At 44.4% G+C, this 19,371-nt stretch overlaps 3 protein-coding genes across 3 annotated transcripts; all 3 read right to left on the bottom strand.

The window, feature by feature from the left end:
• Positions 1–2,522: 2,522 nt before the first annotated feature.
• On the bottom strand, positions 2,523–12,021 carry cenpi (centromere protein I). The gene is made up of 20 exons (XM_068740541.1): positions 11,859–12,021; positions 10,888–11,025; positions 9,849–9,967; positions 9,540–9,647; positions 9,358–9,406; positions 9,183–9,229; positions 8,868–8,957; positions 8,614–8,745; positions 8,023–8,163; positions 6,957–7,077; positions 6,618–6,712; positions 6,396–6,513; positions 6,111–6,175; positions 5,221–5,330; positions 4,929–5,064; positions 4,512–4,636; positions 4,090–4,138; positions 3,138–3,356; positions 2,772–2,813; positions 2,523–2,643 (listed from the first exon to the last, which is right to left on the bottom strand). Exons 1-20 carry the CDS (start codon positions 12,019–12,021, stop codon positions 2,551–2,553), a joined length of 2,160 nt encoding a protein of 719 aa, XP_068596642.1. The 3' UTR covers positions 2,523–2,550.
• A 1,909-nt stretch (positions 12,022–13,930) lies between these two features.
• Positions 13,931–14,931, bottom strand: tmem35 (transmembrane protein 35). The gene is made up of 2 exons (XM_068740830.1): positions 14,812–14,931; positions 13,931–14,296 (listed from the first exon to the last, which is right to left on the bottom strand). The coding sequence occupies exons 1-2, from the start codon at positions 14,929–14,931 to the stop codon at positions 13,931–13,933; spliced, it is 486 nt and encodes a 161-aa protein (XP_068596931.1).
• A 601-nt stretch (positions 14,932–15,532) lies between these two features.
• arl13a (ADP-ribosylation factor-like 13A) lies at positions 15,533–17,772 on the bottom strand. The gene is made up of 9 exons (XM_068740641.1): positions 17,714–17,772; positions 17,526–17,596; positions 17,197–17,449; positions 16,936–17,041; positions 16,666–16,847; positions 16,458–16,566; positions 15,880–16,156; positions 15,696–15,809; positions 15,533–15,588 (listed from the first exon to the last, which is right to left on the bottom strand). The coding sequence occupies exons 1-9, from the start codon at positions 17,770–17,772 to the stop codon at positions 15,533–15,535; spliced, it is 1,227 nt and encodes a 408-aa protein (XP_068596742.1).
• Positions 17,773–19,371: the final 1,599 nt, after the last annotated feature.

Here is a 19,371-nt window from a genome sequence, read left to right as displayed (position 1 = left end):
GATTGATCGAATGAAGTGAAACAATGAGCCGGTATGATCAAGCAGAACGCGATCCGTTCATTTGTCACAGTCATTTAAGAGCCAATCAATATTTTGTTTCTATTATGAACAGGAGGAATATTCACATAAACCCGAGAGATATAAAAAGGAATCGCTCACAGTTTGGGGAAATACTGTCTTTTAATTTATCCTTTTCTTTTGAATTTGTTTGAGGCGTAGCGGTTAGCGCTGTCGACTCACAGCAAGGAGGTTCCTGGTTCGATTCCTTTCTGTACAGAGTTTGTGTGTTCTCTCGGTGGCTTTTCTCCGGGTTCCTCCCACCTCCAGAAACATGCAATTTAGGTGCATTGATCACGACAGATTGTCTGTAGATGTGTGTGTGAGTGGTTGTATGACTCCTGCGTGGCCTCACCATTCGCTGGCGACGCATCCGGGGTGTGCCCCACCTCTCACCCATATTCACCTGGGTGCCAGCAACACTAGTGACCCGTAAGGAGGACAAAGTGGCTGTAGGTTTGGCAATTATTGCCAAAATATGAGGTTTGATCTCTCGACTGAATTTTAGTGAAATGGGCACGTTTGTTTTACCCCAATAATCCGAAATGACCTCAACCCTCCCATAGAGACATCTGCAAGGTGTCAGGCGGAACAACGCGGCTCCGACTGCGCCATTAGCGTGGCGAAGGTGGGGCTGACCATCTTCCCCGGCGCCACGGAGCCAGAGAAACGACCGGCCCGCGGTCAGCATCAACACGCGCACCTGCCGCACCTCAGGCGCCAGCCAGCCACCGCGACGGAGCCCCGTGCCAAGACAATGACAAATCAGCTGAGGCGAGACGGGCTCCACTTCCTGGAGGAGAATGGCATCACAGCGACTGTAGAGTGATGGGCAAGGTTGTGCCAATCCATGAGGAGGAGGATTACTGCTGCAGGCGAGTTGCTTTTAATTGTGTTTTGTAAAATGTAGACATTTAAACCTTCGCTTGTTACATCATTTGTAGATGACACGAACAAATACAGTCTGATTAGATCTTGTGTTTGATCTTTGGGTGAATGTACAGAATCAGGACTTCTGATGTCTTCCCTGAGAGGCTGTGGAACTGTAACCTGAATGATTGGAGACATCCAGAGTTCAGATCCAGCCGAGGACCTCAGCCTGCCTCCCCGCGTCAGTCTCCACCCACGCAAAGTGGAAACGCAGAAAATCCATAAAATAAAAAAAAAGCGCTTTCCCGCAGGACGTGCGGGGAAACTTGAACAGAAATATGCGTCGGGGGGGGGGGGGGGGGGGGGGTAAGAAGGACGATCACCGGGTAATGTGACACCTCCACCGGACACGACCTCATCCATCACGCGGATGCCGTCTGGTTGAATGAAAGGTTCCGGCTGCCAAACTGGCTCCAGGACGACGCACGGTCTCTCCGTAATGTTGCCCCAGCGCGCACGCAGCGCGGCATCAAGCCTGGCACGCTGTCACGTCATGTTCCTGCGTGAACGCGCCCCGCATGTGAGGTTAAACCGGCTTCAGTCAAAACGCTTTCACCGCAGTGAACACTTTAGAAGAAGCCGCGGGGGGTGAATCTTACCTTTCGTCCCCCGGCGCGACGATCCGGCGGCGGCTCGGCTCATCCGGACGCGCTGGTTTGAATACGGTGCTCCCGGTTAACGCGCTCCAGACGCGAGCTGAAGGAAAGTGAGGAGCGCAGCAGCGCGGAGGAAGACTTGGAGCGGCGCAGGAGCGCGGCGCGGCGCGGCGCGGTGCTGGATGCTTTTCTTTAATAAGGTGGCTGCGCTCCGTGTGACGGGTTTAACATTCCCACGCAAATAAAAAATATGGTAATCAGACAGCCGCAGTCAGAATAAAATGAACTCCGAAAAGTTCCGCGGCGCCGCAGGAGTCAGGGCGCGGTGGGGGGGCTCAGTCTGGCTCAAAGTCTGCTCCGACAGGAGGAACGTGAAGTTATGACGTCAAACTTTTCATGTTTTGCCGTGATATAAATAATTGCCTTAAAAAAAAAACACGGAATTTCACTCTTCCTACCTGACGGGGCGTGGTTAAGGGCTACAGGTGATTGGTGTTTTAACTATTCTGATTGGTTTGAGCGGATCAACGCTTAACCCGATTTCATTTAATCGGGCTTTAAACTCCGACTCCTCAGAACATCAGCGGATTTTTAATTTGAATCCACGCCACTCCGCTCCCACTTGGAACTAATCCACTAAATGTGCCTTCTAGCATTACCGGTAATCAAGATGTAAAATGTAATAGAATAGTCGAAATTATTCCGGTTGTTTTTGTGTCGTTCTAATGATTCTCCATTGTTGGAGGTCAACTCAGAAATGATCAAAAATATGTTTGAACCCTGGCGGGACAAAGGAAAGGATTCACTGCTTTTACAGAACAATGGATCCAAAACAACAACAGTAAACACTTATAACGTTCAAATATCACTTTTTATTACCTTACAAGCTGTACAGAAATATACAAACACAAAATAAACAGAAATCTGAATGACTTCCAACGTCGTGGTCGGTCTGGCATCCTCCCAGCTACCGGCTGATGTTGCTCTGAACAAACTGCTTCAGGCCACTGAAGCCCTGATTGAACAGATACTCCAGGTACCAGCTCCACGGCTTGGGGTCCTGAAACGGGAGGAAACGCACTCGGTCACGTCGCAGGAATCTGAAGGTGAGTGATCAAAGCGATCGCTCTGAGTCTCTGATCAATCCACACCTGAAGTCTATAATACATCCCCCCCCTCCCCTCGTACCTTTATGGAATTGAGGTCCAAGTTCTTTCTCGTTGGCCAACACTGATAAAAAGAGAACATGAATATTCGTCAGCCGCATGACTAAACCTCACAAGATCACTGCTAGATGTGGAAGTAAACGCAAAAAAAAGGTACATTTTAATACTAAACATGATGAAAACCACGTCTTATAAGATTAGAAAAGTCCTTCTGTGTTAATGCGTCTTCTATAAAAGACACATTCATGATGCGTTTGTCTTCCAGCCACATTTTATAGTCTTCACCGCTGACCCGTCCATCCAACTCTTAGTGCATGAAAATATCCTCCAAAAGGATCCGTGCGAGACAAATCGAGACGCCCTGAACGACCCACGACCCTCGACCCACCTTCTGGTGGAAGTCGACGGCGCAGCTCATGAAGGCCGGGTGGTGGGTGAGGCTGAAGCGGCTCTGGCACTGTGGCACGTTGCTCTCGAGCAGCAGCTCCTCTGCCAGCTGGACGCCGACGCCGGGCTGAAACATTCTGGAGTTCCACAGGCAGTTCACCATGACCATGAGGTAATGGTTGAACTCGCGGAATGTCTCGCGGCTGATGTGAAAGGCCTGCTGCTGAGTGAAGAAGAGACAGGCAGAGGCTGAGATACTCTCCAAAGCCAGAGGGCCTCACAAAGGCACCAACCCACTTTCACTGCTTGAATACCGTCGCTGGAAGAATCCGTGCCGACGACATCGAGACAGTTTTCACTTTGCAAAAGAATAGACGCGTAATCAGTCAGAATACGAGTGTGTGCGTGTCGATGGTCTGTAGCAATAACTGTACAAATAAAACAAATACTTTAACAGAAGAGGAAAAGTCGCATTTATTTAATCAGAAATAACACGTTTTTTGACACCAAACCAAATCTGGTCTTTGTCTTCCAGCCACATTATCACTCGGTTTTGCGAGTGACTCGGCAAAACCGAGTCACTCGCATGCCGTTTACAAAGTGCAGCTGACATCGACGCGGAGAGCGTTCTGACTGCGATCTACTTGTGAATCCACATCTCGCAGTGGCAGAAGTATAAAAATATGAACTGTCTCAGTCCTCAGAGGTTATTAAAGGTCATCCAGCTGCAGGTGGATGCCTGGGAACTCCTAGAGAGACTGGCTTGAATAAAAACAAAAGAGGAAGTGCTGGAATGGTTTTCATTATGAATCAAATCACCGCTGGTGAAGATGCTTTAGATATATTCTCCACGCCTCGGCGCAGTGCAACAAAGTGCACTCGTGTGTCTTTCTGTAACACACGGTGCGTTTGATTTTCCGGTTTGCACGGTGGGAAGAGATTTGCATCTTTACCTCTGTGAGTTTTTCTTGATTCTTGGCTGATGTCAAGTTCACTTTGTACCTGAACAAAGAGACAGAAAAAAAGACCAGCGTTGAAAGTATGGCTGCAAAAACAGCTCGTTTCCTGCCAATACAAAAAACACAAAGTTAACTTCCAATTTGCCTTCACTGTCGCATTTTCACGCTCGGCTTGGTTAAAGTCGCCCCAGAAGCCTGGGGTCTTGCCGATTGGCCGACGCTGTGAGGACGAGTGAATAGAAATGTCCTAACACATAAAGGAGGACATATTTAAATGATCTCCTATCCTCACATTATCATAAACCTAAATTTCCATGTAATTTTGGACAATCATCAACTACGTGAGACGGTAATACCACAGCCTTGAAAATGCTAAATGCTAACTGGATGCTAAATGCAACCACTGCCCTCCTCACCTGTGCATGATGTAGGCCAGACTGTCCACGCTAACGGGCTCAGCGGCAAACAGGGCTAGGTAGAAAACCCCAGGCGGAGGCATCACCATGAGGGGGAGGCCGTACTTCAGGAACGTGTCACACACCTGGGGGGGGGGGGTAAATTTTTTTAGTTTCATTCAGAACTGAACCGATTTCAGGATTTTATTTACTCGCTGTATGGATTCATTCCCTCTGCCAAAGAGGGAATATTCTTCCTGTCATCCGTCAGTTAGCAGGAATCTCAAACCATCATGGGGATGCTGGTTCTGTTTGCAGTAAGCGAGCACGTTTTTAAATAAACTTGTGTTCCATTCTACCCGTAAAACTCCGTCACAGGCGGCGTCTTTCCCGACAAAGTCACGAAGCACATTTAGTGATTATCCCCGGCTCATTCACCGTCTCGTAGAAGTCCAGGGTGAAGCTGAGGAGCAGAGAGTGGCTGTTCTCCAGCTGGAGTCCGACAGACGCCAGCCGACCCACGAAGAGGATGAGCTCCATCACCGAATCCTTGAACCCGGACAGAGTCATGTTTCTGAGGCAGAGCGCAGAGGGAGAGAGTCAGAAACACGCCTGGACCAGAACGATGCTAAATCAAAGCTGCCTCCAGACCAGACGTGAGAAACGTCTGCACAACCGAGAGGACAAACAAGTCCACACAAACACAACGACAGATATTTGAAAGACTCACATGGACGTGTGGCTGTTCAGGCTGATGTCCAAGTCGTCCTTCAGCGCGTACACAGAGTGCCACGTCAGCCATTTTAGCAGCATGTTATTCAGACACTCAATCAGTGCACACTAAACACACACGCACACGCACACACACACACACACACACACACACACACACACGCACACACACACAGGGAAAGGGAAGAGCACTGAGCAGACGGACTTGCTGATCGACTTGGGGTTTGTTTTTTATATATATTTATGTATTTTTTAGCTTTGCTTGAAAAGATTCTTTGTAAGGATTCTCATTGAAGTGAACTTTGGTGGAGAATGAGCACGGTGCTCTACTGCCGGACTTTATAATCAGGAAAAACTGCTACTTAAAGGCCGCCTGGTTTGTCTAAACCCAGTCAGTAGGCAAGTCGGCCTCGTGTGCGCCGATTAATTTAGCGTGTGTGCGAAACACATCAGCCTTCATTTTGTTTTAACGCAATCCTTGCCTCCGCTGCCAAAGTGCTTGCTCTGTTGGGTCAACTTGGGTTCCGTCTTTCCCCGCTAATCCTGTAAAGTGCCCTGAGATGGATTTCTGTTGTGATCCGGCGCTATATAAATAACATTTCCTCTTAGTGATCCTCTACTAAGTTGTTTTGCTGTAAAGAAGCTACTGGCTAGCCAGCTTTAACCATTATGCCGTGAAAAATACTTTAATCTAAATTTGAAATAAATAAACTACTTTCCAATGTTTGATTAGAGTATTTCAAGCGACGACAACGTTTACTGAGGCGAGACACAATGGTCAATTAAACATACGAGAAATCAGGAGCACAGTTTTCTGTTACCAGCTAATGTTTTCCTCAAGTACCCGAGAAAGTTCATTCCATTCGAGTCAGAGAGAGACAAGCCTACCTTGAAAAACAACGAGGATGTGAAGAAGAGTTGCATGAGGGGCTCAAACAGAAGCCGTCCAATTTCTGAAACGGTGGAGACAGGATGTTACATTTGCACCCGTTGCATAATTCATGCGCCGCGGCGCGATGCCTAAGATAAGGTGCGATGTAGTTCTTTGCCTTGCTAATATAGGAGTGATGCGGAGAAAAGAACTTTGTGTTTGACAGAGAGAGACAAAACAACAGAACTATAAATATGGAACAAAAAATAAAAATAAAAACAAGTTTTAAAAGCGAAACTCACGGGAGCTGGGGATGACGGGAACGTTGCTCAACAGGTTGAGGATCTGTGGGCGGAGGAGGGCGCCATCCCACACGGTGAGGAATTTGTAAAGAAAAACCTCGGAACTGGAAAAGCCTTCCTGTTATATGGCAAATTAAAAACAGGAAATCGTGACTATTAATAATCGTTATGCACGGGGGCGCGGCTTTAATGAGCAGCACGTATTAGCATTGCATTCCTCACCTGGAGGAACTGCTGGGTGGACAGCAGCCGGTTCAAAAACTGCAGCGCTTCCTCTGAATTCTGCGAGGCTCCTCCATCGCCACAGAAGAAAAACTCTTGAGAGAAACAGCAGAAACGGCATTCAGAAATAGAAAAGCCGTCACGGAAGCAATAGACAAACCGCAAGTATAAGATTTGACGTGTTTTCATACAGTTACACCCCCCAGCCTCTGTTAAACCCATCTTTGAGAGGAATCCTTTAATGTGTCGATTAAATCGAGCACTGGAGTTCACTCCAAGGTCTCCGGCTCGGTAGGAATTATTCTACCGGCTGATGTCACCGCGGCTTTAGTGGCTTACCTTCATGGAGAGCGTAGCCGAGCCAGAAATTGAGGCGCAGGAGGGCAGACTCGTCCTGCACACAGTCCAGGTACTGGAGAGCCAGACTGGATCCCAGCAGTGAGCCCATCTGAGAGGGCAACTGGTGGGATTAAAGCAAATAGTAAACGCACCATAGAAGGTATGACAGAGGCTGAAAGTATTTAACATCCACAGACAAAGAATAAAAAAACAAATCATGTTCCTGTGGCAATACTCAGAAATATACAAATATCCACCTTTTTTACCAACAGAATAAACTGATGCTTGAGTAAACCTGTAATCTGCCACTGGACTGTTTATTCAGTCCCCCAGTAATCCCAGTGTGGGAACATTTCTTCCATCCCCCTGGATAGTTTATTTATACTCTCCTTTATGAACAGTTGGCTCCCAATATGTGGGCTGTGTAATCATTATAAATGATTACAGGATAATCCAGACTGGAAATGGACACAACTCAGTTCTTTATTGATTACAGACTATCTGTCTTTAAACTGACAAAGAGCCATTCATCCTTTGACAACGGAAGCGCAGGCAGCAAGGGACGTAATCAATGATGCTTCATCAATCACTGCGAAATAATAATGCAAGTGTGATCGACTCTTTTCATCGGTCTTACCTAAATCATGGCAAAATAGTTTACACTGGCTTTGTGAGCGTTGAAAATGGTAAATTGAAATAGTTAAAAGTAAAAGCCTGCAAGGCATTTCCTTTTTGTTTTGCCGAACCTGCAGAGCAAATATCAAGTTATGATGCTGCTCTTTTAAATCTGAACCTTCAGTACTTGAACACGTTTAAATTCATAAATTTTACTTCCTGGACTCACGTCAGAAAGGTAAGACGCTGATAAGATCAGTAAAAAGAAAAACACCACAATTTGGAAGGGAAAACCAAATAAGGGCAAACACAAAGCTCGTTTAAGCTCCAGCTCCAAGGCCAGCGCTCATACAAGAGCAGAGTCACAGCACCACCCTGTGGCCGTGATGACACATTGCATTTAGAGACTGAACAGACATCCTCCAGCCCAGGTGTCTCCAGGCAGACCTACCTCTATGCGGTGCATATTCTGCAGCAGGTGAGTGAAGGAGCGGACCTGGACCAGCGGGATCATCCGTCTCTTGGAGGAAGGCTCAGACTGGGGCTGCTTGACTGCGCTACTCAACGCAGGCAGTTTCAGGTGGTTGTGTTTCTGAGAAAGATAGGAGTAAAGATATGTATACTATATTTTTTTTAGATCTGAGGGTTTTACTACACAGCAGTATTATCACAGTTCACTCCAGTATTAACCTTGGGTTCTCAATATAAAGATGCTGATTCAGTTCTTACTAAGATATAATATTATGGGAGATTATGCCGCATTTGACATTTCCATTTGAAACGGGAGATAGGAAAGCATAAAAGCACCGCATACTGATGGATTAATACTCTGGAAAACTGCAATATGCTTGTACGGATCAAGAGAAGCAAGCTCCTGCGTTCTTTCATTCCATCCCATGTTTTTACACAGTCAACAGTCCTCTCTGCATTTTGCTGCTATATTTGTTGCTTTAAGCCTGTATTGTGCGTTTATCTTAAATTTGCTCGTGGTTTGAAAAATAAAACACTGTGAGATGTGTCCATGTTTGCGATTGGTCCATACCCGCTTCCCTGAAACGGTGTCATCTTTAATCATGAAGGCCAGGCTGGTGTCAGGGGCAACCTGGGAGCCATTACTCCTCTGGATGTTGTTCAATGCGGATTTCCAGGGGGAATTGTGGTTCCTAAATCCACTCTGGAAAAAATAAATAAAAGCAAAGCAAACTATTCCTATTGTGCTTTCGACAGTATACTATAGAGACTTACAGGTATTACCGTATATAGAATGATCATTTACTGCATAGTCAGTGTACAAACCTTCATTCGTGATGGAATGGAAATCATCAACAGGTCAGGACAAAAGACTTTGTAAAGTAACAGTAGGTGCAGAAGGAAAGGCTGCCGTCCCTGGTGGGGGGGGGGAAACCATCATCATGTCCACATCGACATATCTTTGTAATTTCAATGTATTTATTTTTAAATCCTCCGGCTCAAAGTTTTCATTTCAGATTGCAGAATATAACAATAACCGATGACACGGACAGGGTAAGACGTTCATGGTGATGAAGTAATAAATATAATCGAGGCTTTTATGAATGGTTCCAGAGGACACCATGTCAGCAGGACGTTTACCAGCTTGGACTGGAGCTCGAGCAGCTTTCTGACTCTGAAGACTTGCACTGCAATTAGGAGAAAATAAAGCCGGAATCAATAATGTTTGCTTGAGAAAATAAGAGGAACAAAGAATGCATGAAACCAGAAATGTTCTGTGAAATGTCGGTACACTTCAGGTGTAAAAGGAACTTACCGTTTTCCTTTCTGGTCAGAAGGTACAGCAAGTGGCAGACGAACGGACACTAAAAACAAGAGAAAAACAGCGTCTCACTTCTGCCGTCGTGACCACGCAGCCGTCGGCACGTTTGATTTCATGCAATCTAATTTGGACAAATAGCTTATTAAAAAAAATGCAACAATGACCAACAAATATACCAGATTTTCCTCCGTCACGTAGTGGAAGATGAAGCCGTAGACGGCTCGGAGTTGGTCCTTCGCGTCGATCATGTCAAACATGGTCAACACCCACTTTATAAAAAGGACCTACAATAGTGGGTGAAATCAGAGGTTAGACGTGGTTCAGAAACAAAAGCAGGTAAAACGACACTCACTTAAAAGCGGTACGTGTCCGATAAACTCTAAAAGGCAAAAGGAACTTTTTCCTTTTGGTTAATAATGCTATCACCGTTATTAGCAACAGCAGCAACAATAGTTAGAGACAAATCGATATTCCTGTGCCCTTACTTGTGCGGTGATTGGTAATTTTCCGACCCCGAGCCAACCCAGCCCTCGAACAACAGCCTCCTGCGGCACCCCAGCGGAGGGAAGCAGACACTTCAGCACCCGGCCACACAAAGTCGTCCCTTCGGAATGATTCACAGAAATATGCGTTTAAAACTTTTTTTTATTTTATTTCTAAAAGGTCATTTATGAGCCCGCAGACACAGCATGGTGGACAGACGCTCACCATATTTACTAAGAAGAGATATGACTGGCAGTTAAAACGTAACGACAAGAACGGACTTGGATCAAAGTGTTATAAATGTGGCGAAAGAGATGAACTGGAAGGTTCTGTCAAATGGCAGCTGTGGACCATCCAGATCACCAAAGCTTCCAATCCGGCCCGCAAAACAGTGAATTCATAACAAACATGGACGTCTTCCAGCTCGCAGGCACTGACCTGGAGATTGTTCTACTGCGCACAGTGATAAACAACGTAGCGTGTAATCCTGTAATTAGTCTGTTTGTCCTTGTGGACTCCCGACCGCTTGTTCATGAAGGTACAGCCGGGACGGCAGGGAAACTGCCAAACTCCCTGATGTGTGCGTGAGGAGTTCATTAAGAGGCACACAAAGAGACGCACGTGTGTGTCTGTGTCTCTGTTCTACACAAGCTTAACAACAAAAACACAAATCCTGTACCCAAACTCTCACCAGTGACACAGGGCGAACACGATTTGCTTTCTGAGTGAACTCATTTGGGATTTTGGGATTTTTAGAACTCAAGGTGAATTTTTTTTCATTGTTGTTTTCTGACGGTTGTGAGTTCGATCATTGGCAGAATATCTCAAAACGTTCACACCTTCACATTATAGGAATGTTTCGCTGACGTTAGATTTTAGTAACATATTTGCCATTTAACTTGCTTTGTCTACAATACTCTATCACACACCCCATCTTGGATTCATATTAACCCCTTTCAAGGAGGTTATTTTTATGTTGTCACCATTTGTCTGGCTTTGTTAGCAGAATCTCAAAAGGCTGCTGCTGCGTGCTCGTCTCACCCATACGCAGGCTCAAGGCAAACTCCAGCATCACAGAGATGGCTTCAGGGTCGAGTCCCCGACTGTAGGCCATCTTCTCCACCAGCACCAGGTTCTTCTCCACTTCATCGTTACCGGTCACAGGAGTGCCCGCTTCGACTGCAGGACGGAGAGGTAGCGGTAGAGCGGTGTGCTTTTAACAAAACGCACTCACAATTAACAAATACAAGAGCTTGTGTCGAATTCAGAGACTCGTTTGTTTGTTTGGTTTCCCAATTGATAACAAAGATGCTACCGATCAAGATCAACTCCAGTGGAGAAAACAAATTAAATGCTGCTATTCAGAAGTTCAGAAGTTTCCCACGGTAGCATTAAACCACAGAATCAGAGTCTTTCTTTGCACAGCGGTGGACAATCCGGATTGCGAGAGTACCGGTAGCCACAACTCCAGATCCGATCCGGAGGAAATTCAGTGGTGATGTAGAGCCCCCCCCCCCCCCACATGACTGTGTCAAACTCCATAATCATGGGTCAATAAGTCAACCGAGATATTAAGGAATACATTTTAAAGCTCCATTGACTGCAATGTCAAAGTGAATCCAGGATCTCTTGTGGATCATCACTAAAACAATCAATTGTTCCTGGTAAGATTCCCCAAAGTTTCCTCAAGATTCGCCCAAACATTTGGAGTTATCCGACTGACAAACAAACAAACAAACACACAGAACATGGAGAACACGGAGAACATGGAGAACACGGAGAACAGGGCCTCCTCGGGGGAGGCGGTCAGGATACTGCTGTTGTGTTTACATGCTAACCGGCTAGCTGTGTGGAGGGCTTTCATTTCGCCATGTCAGATGTTTCGTCGTCAGTGGACTCGGAACGTTTTGCGTTTGAAGCTCCGAGAAGCGGGGTTAAGAGATTTAATGACGTCTGTCAGTAGAAGTCGAGTTAAAAGCGCGTCACAATTATCGAGTGCCATCTTGTCCTACCGTCAGAGAAGTACTTCAGGGCCAGAACAAACGGATCCTCCGCCTCACTTTTCTTTCTTTCCTGCTCTGCGACCCTCAGACTTCTGTTGCTGCTCCGACCAGACTCCGACTGGTTGTCCAAACCCGACGCGTCTGAATCCGACACATTTAGTCTCGCTGCCATTACGACATTACTAAAACCTGAAGACGCCACAGCCAAAATATATTCAAATATATTCATTCAGTCGCGCGACAACATGTCCTCGCCCATTCAAACCAAACTCAAATCTTCCGCGCGACCGTTTGGTCTGCGCTTGCGCAGTGTGGTCCATCCGCTCCGTTGCTTCCTGGGAGTTGTAGTCCGAATGCACACAAAACAGACAAACACACTTTATTTGCCCAATTAATTGAGATCATTCTTGCGGCGCTCACACAGTTCTAAAGCATATTTAAATGCCCCTAAGCATTGACCCCGCTCTGGATTCCCCATAAACCTTACGATTACTTTTTGTTAGTAACTTTTCTTAGAAAACCTTGTGAAATATCTTCAAAAAATAACTTGGTATAGATTTCTAAATTGTTGTTTTTCATTACTCTGTAATGTAGACTAAAATATTTCCATTTACGCTTCCATTCTGCTGCCATTTAAGCCATATTACTGTGAAATAACAACTTGGAAGCAGATTCAGTAGAACATTTGCTGCCAGAAAGGCACAGCAGCAGACCTAACTTATAATTAAATTGAATCACAATCTAAATTCTAACCAGAATTTCCTTGGCACATGTCCCACCCTTCCACCAATTTTTATGCTAATCCAGAGATGGTTTTAATCCTGGTCCTATCCCTTTATCTTTATCCAACCCAATACATAAAGGTCTATGTCTATAATCTTGCTGACAAACAAACCAATCAACAAACACAAGTAAAATCATAGCCTCCTTGCTGGAGAAAATAAAATCACAATACATTTGGACTATACTCAAACTACTACCGACTTGTCAAGTTTTTACTTGGTGGGAGAAGCAGGGGGAAAATTATATTTTGTCTCAAGGGCAGAATTTGACAGAAATACAATTTTGTACAAAAATATCAATAAAACTAACAAGATTTCATTTGTCTCACCTTCAGTTCTTTATTTTAAGTATATCATTTTCGGAATTACAGTATTGTGAATCCCAAAACTTACAGTATTTTAAACTGAGACTTCATCCCTAAAACTGCAATAGGAATGATTTTCATATTTTCAGGTAAAAAAGAATAAATAAATAAATAAAACCAAACAGATTAGCAAATCTTTAAGAGGCCGTGTAAAGGATTAAGATTTCAGCAGTGAATTACAAAAATGTAAAATTCCATTTTTAACAGGCATAATTTCTCACTTATGTTCAAGTAGCAGTGGACAACAAACTGCAAGTGCTTTCCTTTCTTGCTAAACGACGGAGCGGCACTCACCAAAATTAAACGAGACAAAGGATATTCGGCTTATTCGACTCCGAGAGAAAAGATTTCATGCAAACATTTTGCAAAAAAAGAACAATTATTTATATTTTTCAACAAACAGCCTTTGAACACAGTATCAAAATAAGATGAGGATGCTAGTTGATGGATAATTATTACAAAGTCATTTAAAAAAAATCATTTTAATTCATTTTCTGCCCTCTTAGGCAAATGAAACATGCTTGAACTACAGCGAAGTATTAACGACACAGTATAAAAACAAATTAGAAAAAAAGAGCGAGAATTTCTCATGGAAAAACGGCATTCTCAAATTAACTGATCACATAAATGAAATCCATAGAGCACAATTACCTTTAACACAGTGTAGGACTGAAATAAATAAGACTATTTAGACACTGATCTGAGCTCATCGGTTTCCACGGGTATGACTGCCCAGTTTCGTAGAGGATGTTTGTGTCAAGAGATCTCAGTTTCACGTTGAGAGGGCAGAGGTCAGCCAGCTCAATGGGACATCAGATGTGCTTGAGGGCTTTTATTAGTGGAAGTGACCGTTCAATTCAAACATTTGAATTACTACAGTCCATGGAGATGCATCGGGCTCCTTTCACTGAAGCTTGGGGCGACGTAGAGGATCTTAAGACTGCTTGACCTTGTTCTTTTCCTGGTCATTGATGTGCTGCTCCTCTCTGCTCTCCTCTCTCTCCGGCCGGTCATCGCTCTGGCGGGCAATGAGCAGCCGGCAGGTGAGCAAAATGCCAAAGACCAGAGCGTGGGCGTACCGTTTCAGGGGGTCTCCCACCAGCTGGTGGAAGAAGAGCACGGCCAGCATGACCAGCAGAAGCAAGAAGTTGGCCACGTCCTTGGGCCGGCCCGGCACGAGGGTGAGCACCACGCCGCAGCCCACCTCCAGAGAGCCGATGATTTTACGCAGCAGGACCGAGCTGATCCCGATCCGTTTCAGGCCCGGCAATGCCTTGGCATAGCTTTTATAAGCCCTTTTCTGAAAAGAAACGAAAAATATGGAGAAATATTTTTTTTTTTTAAATCTCTCATCGAAATTAGATCATACATGCTCCAGAAAGTGAGGGGGGGGGGGGGCTTACATTCAGTAAATTCACAATTTAGAAATCATGACTTTCATTTAATTTACTGTTCAGTAGATGCTCCCTGGATGACCTGTAGACGAATGCGTGTTGATCAAGTGTCCGATCATTGTTTGTTTTTTTAGCCTTGATCCAAGATCAGCACCGCGGAGAGCCCCCCCCCCCCTTCCCCAGAATTAGCTTGGAATGCACCATTAGCTCTAAAGCTAATAAGTCTCATATCAAACCAGAAGCTGCGTCTCCATGCTACAACAGCAGCCTGGAACGAAACGCATGAATCGGCATATATTTAAGATAACGGAAGTATTTTTATTTGTATTTTTTCTATCAGTCGCTACACGTCCCTGTTTCTGCTAGCTTAACGTGATGCTCACCCGGACAACGGCCTCGCCCGCTACTAGCCGCTACTCACCATCTCACTGTAGGCGTCCTTGCTTAGCCTCGGGGTGAGTTTAATGGTCCCCATGAAGACGAAAAATAAACCCAAGGCGAAAGACAGGGCCACGATGGTGACCGTCCTCGGGGAGGCCATGTCTGCCGTCGGTCTGTCGGAGAAGATGCACCGGGGAGGGTGGGTGGGTTTCTGGGTGAACGACAAAAATGGCGACGCCCCCCGGTCGACTAACGATGGGGGGGGTGTCACGGGCGTAGCTAAAGTCTTTACCCAACGGGGGCACAAAAAATGAGCCCCCCCTCCCCCCCCTCCAGCGGTGCGCAACACTGAGCTAATCTTCATTGATCATTAGAGTCTCACATTTATTGCTGTGACAAAGCAGTGACAAATATATTTATTATACCGTTTCCTACATTTTTTTAAAAATCAACTCGATTCTTTATTTGCTGGAACAAGTTCAACTATTTATGTATATAAAAAAGGATAATATCCCTGAAAGTCAAACACTTTTGCAGCTCCAGAACAATATTGTTTTGGGTTTTTTTCTTTTTTATATTATTCACATTTCTGTCATTACATTATTGTCAAATGTCACTCCACGCTGGCATTTTGAGTTTCAGTGATCGTTTCAAGATAGCGATAAAGACACAACAGTCACAAACAAACAAACAAACATGTCTCTGAAGTGATGCAGCGACCGTTAACCGCTGTCAGTGAACACTCCTTTACCACCAGCGTCTCACTTTCCCTGGTCCTGGCGTTCCTTCAGAGCCAGTATTGCTTTTCGGTAAAGATCTGTGGGAAGATGGTGTAATTTTTTTTAGAACAATTTGATACAAAATGTCTGACTCTATACTATTATTATGCTGCATTTAGAGGTGGAGGAAGTGGAGGAGAATCACCAAAGGTTGCAGACAAATCCGCAGGTTGAGAGTAAGCACCAGGCGCCGCCTCTGTGTTGATCTTGTTCTTTCTTTTTACTGCGACAATTTTCTTCTTCTTCTTTTCCCCTTTAACTACATGAAGGAAATATTGGATCATTATTATTGAACAGCCAATAACTTAAAAACATTGAACCTTAAAAACCTTTGTGCGCCTTCTTGTTATTGTCGGGTGATTCTGGCACGGTCTGAATTTCCTCCTTGACCCTCGTTTTTCGTTTTGGTTTGCTTGTTTTCGGCGAGATCAGGGCACTGCCGGCTTTCTCCCGTTGGCCAGAGTTTTCTTGCTCTTCGTCATTACCCTCCACCTCCTCTTCCTCCTCTTCCTCCTGATCGTTTGTGTCCGGTGGTTCCTTTTCACTTTCCTTGGCTTTCAATTTCTTCCTCTTCTTTGTCTTCAGTTTCTGTTTCTGAGTTGTTTCCTGCATTTAATTCAACAATTATTTATTGCAACATTCGTTATGATAAAGGACTTTACATTAATGACAACGTAAAAAATAAATAAAAGAAACTGAAAAAGAAACTAACTAGGATGATTACAGATTGAGGTCCATATCTCAGACTCATTCATAAACTACAACCTCAATGGTGTTGCTGACGTGCATATTTATCTTTGTAAAAGTAGAATAAATGGCTTCTATATTGAACTGTATTCTATTTTGGCTATGTTTCCACACTGAACGGGTCTCTGGGTGTAGTTTTCAAAAAATAAATTTCTTGAACCTTTTGCAGCATATTTCTAATAGGTTGCAGTTTTCCCTCTCCTTTGCTCTTTTTCTCCTTGTTTTTTGGCCGATGGACCTGGTGAAGATCTGACTTGCTCGTTCGCATTCTGGATGGAAAAAACATTTAACACAAAATAACTTTAAGGAATTTGAAGCAGAATATATTTACGGAAAAGAAAGCCGTGCACGTGAAGGAAGCCCCTTACCTTTCCCCCTTGGTTTTCCTGTGTGTTTTCTCTCTTGGCTCCAGTGGCCTGTTTTTGTCCTGGGCTACCCGAGCACACAACTCAGGGTAATCTAGACAAACGGCGCGCAGCAACCAGCGAAGGCCTCGTAGAGTCTTCCTGTCCGACCAGCGTCGCAGGTCCATTAAGGCCGAACACGGCTCCTGATGCGGAAAGAAAGAAGACTTCCATTCTACCCGCGTCTTTGTTCTGGTGGGATTAGAAAAGTGGCAGGTTGAAAAGAGCACTTACAATATGGCAAAGAGAACGGCTCTGATTGACCAGCTTCTCCAGTGACAGGAGCTCTATCAGTTCACTTCCTAGGAAGGCATTCATTTTGTCCTGTTTGTTGGCCAACCTAAAAACAAAGCGCAGGCCTGGGTGACACAAACACAGACATGTCGAATAAATAAATACAATTATCCGTTGTTGCTTTGCATTGCCTCTAAGTGGCCAACGAGGGGCAGCGTTTACTCTGCACACGATCTCTGACACGAAGCTGAGCACACTCACACTAATAAGGGTTTTCCTGAGACCCTTGGGTTCCTCAGCAGCTCAGCAAGAACCTCCTTGACTTCCTTTATTCTGTGTTTGTCACTGGAGTCCACCACGAAGACGAGCCCATGGGCCTCTCCATAGAACGCCCTCCAGGCTCCTCTTGACTCGGCCGATCCGCCCACATCCAACAAGGTGACCGAGAAATTCTCCACCCTCATCTCATTTCGGACGCAGCCCTGAGTCGGCCCTGCCTCCGCGCCGTGGGAGACTGAAAAGGGCGACGTGATCATTGGTTGTGTTCCGTTACCCCAGCATTTAAAATCAATGCATTAGCTATAAATGACCTCTTAACATCCCTCTGATGGAGGATGTTTTTCCTGCTTTGTCCAGACCAACCACCAGAATGGCCACTTTCCTTCAAAGCAGCAAGCACAATATAGACAGTCACATAAAGGGAGGCTTTTCAGATTGACTTGTCCTGGGAGGAAGAGTTGATGAACTTTTTTTCAAGAAGCCTGTGATTTAATTGTACCTGACGGGCTCCTGTATTTTGTTTATCCAGGTGCAACAGTTGCTCATCAGATTGAACATGTTTACTTGTGAGACGGGCGCACAGCGCGGCCACCATCTTCTCTGGAACCGGTACCTGCAAACAGATGGTCAATGCTAGGACAATTCCCGTGGTCTTTGGAGACTTTAAAGATGGTCACTAGTGAAAAGGGACTCGTCTTTGTTTCATCCTGTATGATAATGATATATGAGAGCAGTAAAAGCATTCTGCCTTGTCCAGGAAGTGATGAGTATAGTCTTGTAGTACAAATACAGCAGGTGAGTGTAAAACCTTGTGCTAAATTAAAACACAGACGGATCTTTGAGTGCTTTGTTAGGCGCATCTGTTGAGGCTCCATAATCTGCTAAATCCAGTTCCATGTGGCCTGTTTTTGTGCGGCTAACAAGCTGGCCTATATTTCTTTAGGTTGCAGAAAGAAGGGAGGAGGATCACATTTTCAAGAGAAAGTACTTTTTGAAAAATGTAACTTAAACGCTAAACACAAATTTTACCCACTGAAGCAGCCGAATGTTTTACATTGTGATAAAGATCCCGATCAGCTGTAAAAGCAGATAAATAATGATAACCAATGACATAAAGTAGATGACTACTATGTGAACCAACAGATAATATCAAAGCATTTCAAACTCAGTAAACAATTATTGTAAACAGGAGGAAATATACGGGATACTCACAGCAGTATGTCGATGTATGCATTTGTTTTCCCGCTTGTCTCTACTAACGTCTTGTACCCAACAGCTACAGAAATAATCAGGCTCACACTAAGCCTCTGGTCACCCCATGTGGGAGGTGCTACCTGCATGGGAAACGTTACAATGGTGCTTCAACCAATCCCAGAATCTCCTCAGCCAATCGCCAAGTTAATTGGATGACGTCGTCCTAATGTGGTCAAACCCAGGTGCATGTATCTGAGAGCTGAATGTGTCTCTGGTGTGGTCTGTGACGGGCTGAGAACTATTGTTGTTGACGACTGAAAGTGGTGTCTGAAAGAGTTTTAGTCAGCTCCAGAATTAGTAAGGCTGTAACCATGGTGATGGTTAGGTCCTGTGTGTTTACGCTGTATATACTACAACACATTCATATTTAGATGGGTTTTTACGTTACTATACGATCACAAATAACAAAACCAAAATGGATTGTAATTAAAAGTCTATGTTGGATGTGTGATGTACAACAAATATGATGTCTGTGACTATGAAAATATTTCATCTTATTCTATTTTTAAGTTGGCTACTTGAACAATTTGTCAGAGACAACAGAGAACAGCAGAATTGATACATAAACGTACAGTTGATCAGTGTTTGTTTGTTTCCATCAAATGAAAGAAAAACATAAACATTCCTGCAAAGAAATTAATATAGATAAGAGAAAGAAATATAATCTATCCGGTGATGGAAACACATTACAACAACAAGCAAGCTTTATGTCATTTTTAATCATAAAAAAATAATTTTCAGGTTTAAAATAAAATCGGCAAATCTGAACATTTAAATAAGAGAATAAACATATTTCTTAATGGTATTAATACAATAAGTCCAAGATATTGTGTAATACAGCATCCACCACTAGGTGGCCTCGTATTCACAAAATCTGTTGACTGTTCTAAATAACCTGCGATC

This window comes from Brachionichthys hirsutus, chromosome 6 (genome assembly GCF_040956055.1).
Source record: "Brachionichthys hirsutus isolate HB-005 chromosome 6, CSIRO-AGI_Bhir_v1, whole genome shotgun sequence".
Taxonomy (NCBI): Eukaryota; Metazoa; Chordata; class Actinopteri; order Lophiiformes; family Brachionichthyidae; genus Brachionichthys; species Brachionichthys hirsutus.
The sequence above is the reverse complement of the archived record's forward strand: the minus strand, read 5'-3'. Positions and strand labels throughout refer to the sequence as shown.